Source organism: Meleagris gallopavo, chromosome 31, assembly GCF_905368555.1.
Source record: "Meleagris gallopavo chromosome 31, MGAL_WU_HG_1.1, whole genome shotgun sequence".
In the NCBI taxonomy this organism is placed as follows: domain Eukaryota; kingdom Metazoa; phylum Chordata; class Aves; order Galliformes; family Phasianidae; genus Meleagris; species Meleagris gallopavo.
The window spans coordinates 543,363-552,118 of NC_139434.1; the positions used below are offsets into that span (position 1 = coordinate 543,363).

The following is an 8,756-nucleotide window of genomic DNA, read 5'->3' on the forward strand; positions in this document are numbered from 1 at the left end:
GCGTGTACTGATGGAACCGTCTCCTGCTCCATTGTCCATTGCTCAAGAGCAGCCCAGAGACCCTGGTGGGGCGTTCTGCAGGAGGTCCTGGAATGTAATTAAACGCCGTGGTGAAACCGAACCGTAAACAAGCCATGAATAAAAAACCCTTGAATTATTTTGCTAAACTATAATTACACAATAAGGAAGCAGATTAATTAAGTAAAATATAAGTCCTGAAACTGAAGCTTGCAAGCAAAGCAGTTTATTTTAATTTCCACATTATTTCATATGAGATGGAAGTGTTTGCTGTGGGTTGGAAATGTTGGAAGCCATTCCTTGCTGCCAGGCAGACCAAACCCAGTGGATAAATTAAATTTTTGCATCTCAGGCACCTCCTGGAACATATATAAGGAGCCGGGCTGCACCTGGGAGCAGCCACAGGAGATCTCCTCGCGCTCCTCTCTTGCTCCTCCACTTTCTTCCACCACCGTTGCTCCCATCCCCGTGTGCCACAGCATGAGCCGGCAGTGCTACACCTCCAGCTCGCTGCTGGGCCGACGTGGCTTCTCCTCAGCCTCCGCTGTCTGCGGTCTGGGCAGGGCAGGCAGCAGCTCAGCCTCGGTGTGCCAACCGGCGGCACGGCGCTGCGGGTTGGGCGGCTTCAGCAGCCGGAGTGTCTGTGACCTGGGCCGTGGGCAGAGGATTTCCTTCGGAGGAAGCTGCCGTAGCGCGGCATACGGTGCGGGCAGCGTGGGACGATGCGGCGCTGCCTATGGCGGAGGTCGCTTTGGCGTGGGCACGGTGGTGGGGTTCGGTAACTGCGGAGGCTATGGGGGCCTGGGCAGCTACAGAGGCCTTGGGGATGGCGTGGCGATGGGCGGCTATGGCGGAGGCATCAGCATCGGGCTTGGAGGAGGTCGATCAGAAGGGATCCGCGGTGTCAGCATCCACCCGGAGCTCCTCAAGCCCCTGTGTGTGGGGGTGGACCCTGAGGAGTGCCAGGTGCGGACCCACGAGAAGGAGCAGATCAAGAACCTCAACAACCAGTTCGCCTGCTTCATCGACAAGGTGAGCCCCGCGGATAACGTGACACCAATGGCTCCCGGTGCAGGCACTGCTTGGATCCCAGCCCTTCTGCTGTGCCTCTTGATGGCCACCAGCCTGCAAAATGGCTCAGTTGGGGTCAGCAGCAAGCCAAAGCTTGTGGGACAAAGGAGGGAGATGCTGAGATGACCTTGGAGGTCTTCTCCAACCTAGATGGTTCTATGCTATGTGTGATTGGCAATTGCTCTCCTACCTCTACAAACACCAAAGAAACACCTTGGAGGTGCTCAAGACCATGAATGGGGCCTGGGCAACTGATGGAGAGGTGGCACTAGCCTAGGGCAAGGGGTGGGGATGGGGGGTTTTTGAGGACCCTTCCAACCCAACCATCCTATGGTTCTATGATCTTTCAGGACCCTTTCAACACAATAATCCTATGATTTTTTGGTCTTTAGGGACCCTTCCAAGCCAACCATCCTATGGTTCTATGATCTTTAAAGTCTCTTCCAACCCAACTATCCTCTGGATCTATGATTCCATGATTCTGTGATATGGTTGTATCATTACGGTCCCATCCAATCCAAACTATTCTACAGTTCTATGACATCTATATTCTTAAAGCTGTTTGTTCACTTCACCCTGCAGAGGGAGAATGATGCAGGTCTAGCTAAAATGGGTCAACTTTAATTCTCTACCACTCTGTCAATGAAAGGACTTGGTGATTTCCTAAACAAACGTCATTTGTCATCACCATCTTAGCTGAGCCAAAGGAACTTTCATTGCTGGTTAGGGGTATGTTATGGAAAATGATTTTTCAAATGACAGAGGATTCTTTGCTCCATCCAAGCTCAGATTTCCCTGTGAGCTGTTCCGCAGCTGAGAAAAACAAACCCACGTAAAGGAGCCACCCTACTTCCTCCCGCTGAAAAATGACTTATTCATGATCCATAAAAGTTCCCAAGTACTTAGAGAGCTCTTTAATCTAGAAGTGAAAGGCATGATAAGTACCCGTGGTTAGAGCTTCAATCAGATGAATTCAAATGAGCTCTTGGATGGAGCTTTCAGCACTGGGAGAGCTTGTTCCTGGAATCAGCTCGTCAGAGCAGGAAGGGATCCTTCCTCAGCAGAAGTGTGCTTTGCTCAAACAGATCATTGGATTCCACATGGAGCAAGCACGCGGGTCTTGTTCAGCCCTGGGCTGGGAGATGATGCCCTTAGCACTCAGGCTGCTGAGAAATCAGCCCTTAACCACTTGCCTTTTAGTTTTGTTCTTACGTCCTGCAAGCAGAGGAACCAAAGTGCCTTTGCCCAAGATAAGAGAGGCCAGGTGACTTTCTCATCTCTCCTTTCTGCAGGTCCGGCTGCTGGAGCAGCAGAACAAAGTGCTGACCACCAAGTGGGATCTGCTGCAGCAGTATGTCCTGCCGGCATCCCGGCGCAACCTGGAGCCCGTCTTCGAGAATTTCATCTGCAATCTGAGGAAGCAGCTGGAGTGCGTGCTGGGGGAGCGAGAGAGGCTGGAGAATGAGGAGCGTTGCCTGCGGGACCTGGTGCAGGAATACAAGTGCAAGTAAGCAGAGTGCAAAGGGGAGGTGGAGGGTGCTGGTTGCTTTTCGGAGCATGAAGCTAATGCATTGGTCCATGAGTCTAAAAACTTGGGCACAGAGCAGGTCTCTGTGCTGGGGTCCCATTGCCTCACACCCAAGACTTGCAATATACCCATAGGTATGGTATGGTAAGGACAGGGAGCTCCTTCCCTGACCCCGATGCTCCTGTACACAGCTGTTTGCCATATCAATCTTCCCACTTCACCAAACTCTGTGCCTCTGGTGTTGCCCCTGCCCACAGAACCCTTCATCCACATCATCCCTACTGGGTTCATTCATTCTTCTCAGAGGAAATGTGGGAACAGCTTTTTGATCTACGATGCAGATATTCCTTAATTGCTCCCTGTGTGCTATGCTCAGCCATAACCAGGACGCTTGGTGGCTGGTTATGCACAGCCAGGATGAAAGAGTCTTCTCCAAAGAGCTTACAGCCAAGCTCTCAGAAGTTTTCTCTCACTCAATGAGGTCAGACTCATCCTGTGAAAGTTCTTCTCAGCCCCAATTACTGGGCCATTACGCACTGTCTCTGCTCTCATTGCAAATGGGAGTTGCATGGCTTGCTCAAGCTCCTGACCTCCCCTGGAGCATTTTGGCCACATTCTGCCCATAAACTCCCAGAGCAGAGTCCTGGATGCTTCCAAAAAACCTCACAGGGTTAGAAGGAGCACACCCAGCCTTCAGCTCGATGCAGTGTTTTGCACTTCTCGTGGTTTCGTCTGTCTTGCTGCCACCTCACACTAGCCACCGATACTGCTGGCGTGGGCTATTTAGAAGTGCTGAACTCAGCCAAGCAGGGAGGAAAAATAACAACAAAGCAAAAAACAAATTTGAGATGCAAAGTAAAAAAGGAGAGGTCCTGGCTTTAACCATGCTGTGCTGTGGAGACAGAACCCCCAGCACTCAGCAGCCCCCTCCCTCTGCTTTCCAACACAGGTATGAAGATGAGATCAACAAGCGCACAGCAGCGGAGAATGAGTTCGTGGTGCTGAAGAAGGTGAGCAAAACCTGGGGGAGAAATGCAAAGCCACAGCACTGCCTGAGCAGGGGAAGCCCAACATAGAGGTGACCCAAGGAATGTGCAGAACCTCATCAGGTTTTAAGCACGGATAATGCAAATCCAGGTAGAGTCAGGGGTTGGTCACAGCGAGAGTCCTGCAAAGCTAACAGAAAAAGAGCTTGGGCACAGCCCTTAGTTCTTTTCCCTCTTTTCACCCAATACATGGTTTCTCTTCAGGATGTGGACTGCCTCTACCTGACCAAGGAAGAGTTGGAGGTGCGGGTTGGCCTCCTGCGGCAGCAGCTGGAATTCCTCAAGTGCATCTATGCTGAGGTAAGAGCTGCTCACCCACTGCCCCAGGCTCTGAGAGCAAAACCAACACAGGAAAAGGTGTCTTCTCCTAAAATCCTACAACTGCAGCCCCCCTGAAAAGTTCCTATCTCTATATATGTACCTAGTAATGACACTTAGATGCTTTGGTTGTCTGCCACACAGCTGGCTGCAAAGGGAGAGTCCTTTTGCATGAAAAAAAGCCCCTTAAATTTGCATCCAATCCATGACTGGGAGCCACTGAAAAACCTCGATCTTGAAAACCCAGATTATTTTTAGCATTTCACTTTTTTAGCTGGATATGTCAACATCTTTTAGTGGAAGTAATGCTTTCACCTAAAATGTAGCAAGTTCCTACCAAAACTTGATGCTTGGTGCTTGCTCTCCACCTTTTCTAACTAACACATCCCAGCAGCCTGCAGGCATTGGGCCCAAAGCAGTTACCCCAAGGGATACCCAGCCCAAAAATCTGCTGGCACAGTCACAACACTGAGCTGCAACCCAGCGAGTCACTCCAGCTGGATTGCTTTGCTCCTTCAGGCAATCCCATGTCGTGCCACCACAGCAAGTCCCAGCTGTTGGGAACCAGTCGGCTGCTTGAAGTATCCCATGTCCCAGTTGGGCATCCATAGGACAACTGTCCCTAGTTGTCCTCAAGGCTCCTTCTTCCCTCCAGACCCTTTAGCTGAGGTGCAGCCCTGGGACTGGTATGGGAAGGGGAATGACCTGTGATGGGTCTTGCAGGAGAGAGCACAGATGGACTGCCAGCTGTGTGACACTTCAGTCATCGTGCAAATGGACAACAGCCGGGACCTGGACATGGAGGGCATCATCAAAAGCGTGGAGTGCTGTTATGAAGAGATTGCCCAGAAGAGCAAGGCTGAAGTGGAGGCTTTCTACCAGACCAGAGTGAGTATTGCACAAGTAGCAATGAAACCCTCACTAACAAAACACTGAGGAGAACTTCTGTCGTTCATGACACAGCTCAAATCCATCCCTTCCTTGGTGTTCAGGCACTGTAGTTTAATAAAGAAAACTGTGCCAAAAAGAAACCCAATCAATACAACGCCGTAACTACTGCATCTGAAGAATTTCCCATAAAAACAGAACATCACGATCTCCTCTTGCACACTCATCAGGAGCACTGTTCCCTTCCCAAAGTGCTCAGGGCCCACATAAGGTCCCATCTCAGTGCTACCTTGGAGCATTGCTGCAGCTCTAGAGCATTGTCCCCTTCCCTGCAAGGAGTGATTCCCAATATAATGTTGTCCCTTTCCCATGCACAGCTGGAAGAGCTCCACAGCAGCCGGGGCAAGTTCTGTGATGACCTACGGAACAACCAGAGTGAGATAGCTGAACTGAACCGGATGATCCAGAAGCTGCAGTGTGAATCAGATAATGTGAAGAAACAGGTAGGTGAAGAGCTGAGCACTGCATGGGAGGCAGTGTGCAAAGGAACCCCAAGGCCTAGCTCCAGCCTGGATGTGTCATCTCACTTCTCTGGGTGGCAGATTTATTTCCACCTAGCAGAATCCAGTTGGTTTGTCTCTGCCAGAAATAATGGTGGCTGCATGTTTGCTACAGCGCAGTCAACACATCCCTTCCCTTCATCCCCCAGTGCATGGCCTCTGCAGGTGCCCAATCAAAATCTAGGTTTCTCCAGTTTTTAGCTGAGAAACAAGGGGGGAAACTTGTAGCCCACCCAAACTCTGTGTTGCTATTTCAGCCACTTGTTGCCATTCACAGATCGCAGCTCTGCAGACAGCCATCTGTGACGCCGAGCAGCGCGGTGACTGCGCCCTCAAAGATGCACGGCAGAAGCTGGTGGACCTGCAGACAGCTCTGCAGCAGGCCAAGGACAAGATGGCGTGTCTGCTGAGGGACTACCAGGAGCTGCTGAACGTCAAGCTGGCCCTGGACATCGAGATTGCGACCTACAGGACTCTGCTGGAAGGAGAAGAGAGCAGGTGGGGGCATGCCCAGCTGCAGCTTGCAGCAAAACCCAACAGGAGAGGGAGTGGGGAATGCTGGGTGGCTGCAGTTCCCCGTGAGTACAAAGAGGAGCTCCTTCCCATCTCCCCATGGGTGTAGAGAGTAGCATTGCTCCCATTCCCCTCTCTCCCCACTCAATGCAGCTGCATCGCAGTGCTGCAGGACAGACAGACAGGGATGTGACATATGGCCACCTGTGGGGTTTCGGGTCCAACCCGCAGCAGTTCAGTGGCCAATACAGACGACCCCCAGGCACACAGACGAGATGAAGGACCCCCAGGATTTCTAAGACTGGGCAGCATCTCCATGTGCATGCATGTCTGGGGAGCATTCCCTTAAGCACATCTCTGAGACATTGCTTTGTTTTACAGGATATGCACTGGCAACCCTGTGAGCGTAGGTAAGCCCACCAAGCACCTCCCTTTGTAAGCCCTTTCATACCCTTTTACACTTCACACAACCTACCTGGGTGCTGCTCAGCAGTGACCAGACCCTTCTTTTTCCTGCAGCCGTGGTCAGCGGCGGCGGCACGGTCGGTGAGTGCCGATCCCTATCCGGAATCGGTGGCAAATGCTCTGTGAAGACCGGAGTCAGCTCAGGGCTGGGTGGGGTGGTCTCATCCTTTGGGGTCAGCGGTGCTGGGTTCAGTGCTCGCAGCGTGGACTGCATCCCTAGGGTGGGGGGTGGCTTTGGGGCCCGGAGTGCAGCCAGCTGCGTGGGGCGCGAGGTGCTGCCCGGTGCTGATGGGCTGCAATGTGCAGCCGGTGTGGGCAACCTAGTGTGTGCTGGAGTGGAGCAGTGCAGCCCTGGGGCTGTCATCATCCCAGGGGCGGGGGTGTGTGGAGGGGGCAGCCGGTACAGCACGGCCATGCGCGTGGTCAGAACGAGCCGGTAGGTGGGCAGCACCGCGTTGTATTGAGAAAGAATCAGCATTTCTGCAGTAAAACAGTATTCCCCTTCCTTCTAACAGCTGAATCACACAAGCATGCATTGCACACGCAGTAAGGTCGGTAGCTGTGCCAAAAACATGGTGGTTTTTTGAATGGTCACCACTCACCTTCTCTCACATGGTGCTCTGGGGGTCAGCGGACCCCCAGGTCTCAGGCAGGCGAGATTTGCATTTCAGTCTGCTGCCTTCATGGCTCTTTCTGCTCAGCCCCTTTTCCAAGGGATTTCCTGTCCCTCACACAGCAATTGCAAAAGAACAAAAAATTTGCTCATCAGAAAGAGCAGCCACATCTTACACTGCCCCAGATGAAGCTGCATCTATTATTTAGCTCCTTTAATGACACCTGAAAATCCAATTTTTCCTGTTTACGAGAGGGTTGGTAATGGTTATGTAAATGGGCCCAAGTTGCTACACCAGGTTTGGTAGAGCAGATTTTAATTACACGCCGACGAGCACCTTATATTTCTGTAGTTAAATGCATGCATTGTTTTTCCTGTGTGTGTACCAGATAGACGGATTTAATGCTTTTAATGTGTAAGTGAACAGTTGATTACCCTTCGCTTACTCCAGACTTTCAGCTGTACCTTCAATAAACTACATGCATTATTCAAGCCGCGCTCCACAGGTTTCATTTCCCTCTCAACATTACCAAAGCAGCGACGTCTTCTCAGACATGAACCTCCAAATGGGTGGAGTTTGTAGTTTGCAAAGTTTTAACTAAGTCCTTAGACACTGTCTGCTCTCCTTCCCCATGCACTTTTGCATAGCTCTGTTCCATCAGAGGTGAGCGAATGCACAGCATCACTCATGACATTGGGAACTCAGACGATGCAGGCAGAGCACAAAGCAGGCAGGCCCTTGTTTAAAGTAATCAGCAAAAAAAATAAAAAACAAAAATCCCACACCTCACCCCTGAAACCCTCTCGCAAGAGCAGGTTAATTTCTAAATGAAACATGTCTTTGCAAAACATAGCACCAGCGGTGTCCTCAAGCACCACGCCTTTAAAGCACACAGTCTGCACCAGGGTCTGCAGGATGCACAGGGAGGGATGAGCCCTCAGTGCACTTTGAGGCAGTTGAGATTGTGAGGTCAGGCTCCCCATCTCTTTGCTCTGTGCTGAGCTCCTGTTCCCAAGGCACCGTACCCCTGGAAGGTCCCCACAGCACAGCTGGATGCACAGCTGGATGCCGGGAAAGCCGCCATCCCCACAGGTGCAGAGGGATTGCATAGCTCCTTCCCATCTTCCCATCAGTTAATACAGGAGCATTGCTTCTTCCTATCTCCCATGGGTGCACAGAGGGGCATTGTTCCTTCCCATCTCCGAGAGGTGTGGAGGGAACATCGCTTCTTCCCATCTCCCCATTCTCAAATGCATGGTGCCCCCTGGAAAATCTCACAGAACAGCTGAAATAGGTTGCTGTGTGGGTGCTTGGCACAGCTGGATGCACACCTGGATGTGGACAAATCAGCCATCACCATGGCTCCCTCCTTCCCCCCACTCTCCTGGATAACACCAAACACCTCCAGGACATCTCTGCTTTGAGTTTCCCTTTGGAGAAACCCATTTGGAAGCAGTTCAGGGTGCAGGCAGGTTAATTTCCCTCTGTAATGCGAACTGAAGAGGAGTGAATGTTGCAATTTATTTCCTGCTCCACTTCCTTGGCTTCACTGCTGACTCATGGCTTGTCTGCCCCATCCTTCCTGCATCTCGCTCCACAGTTGGGGAAGCAAAACCATCCAGGCTTGGTCTGCTCATAGTTTCCACCAGGGGTAACCACCTCTGCTGCCCTCGTGCTACATTTGGGCTCGCTGTGTCTTGCAGGGATTTTCTGCTGGGAAGCAAGGAGGTTCTAT

The 8,756-nt window shown here is 51.6% G+C and overlaps 1 protein-coding gene across 1 annotated transcript; it reads left to right on the plus strand.

The window, feature by feature from the left end:
* Window positions 1-498: 498 nt before the first annotated feature.
* On the plus strand, window positions 499-6,847 carry LOC100544550 (keratin, type II cytoskeletal 4-like). The gene is made up of 9 exons (XM_019615017.2): window positions 499-1,050; window positions 2,382-2,596; window positions 3,567-3,627; window positions 3,868-3,963; window positions 4,705-4,869; window positions 5,247-5,372; window positions 5,707-5,927; window positions 6,324-6,352; window positions 6,462-6,847. Exons 1-9 carry the CDS (start codon window positions 499-501, stop codon window positions 6,845-6,847), a joined length of 1,851 nt encoding a protein of 616 aa, XP_019470562.2.
* The last annotated feature ends 1,909 nt before the right edge of the window (window positions 6,848-8,756 follow it).

What these genes read in the sequence shown, in the direction of transcription:
- LOC100544550 (XM_019615017.2), top strand. Translation starts at nt 499, where the DNA reads ATGAGCCGGCAGTGCTACACCTCCAGCTCGCTGCTGGGCCGACGTGGC. An exon ending in TCAAGTGCATCTATGCTGAG is followed by an intron (nt 3,964 to 4,704) that starts GTAAGAGCTGCT and finishes TGGGTCTTGCAG; the next exon opens with GAGAGAGCACAGATGGACTG. An exon ending in TGGCAACCCTGTGAGCGTAG is followed by an intron (nt 6,353 to 6,461) that starts GTAAGCCCACCA and finishes TTTTTCCTGCAG; the next exon opens with CCGTGGTCAGCGGCGGCGGC.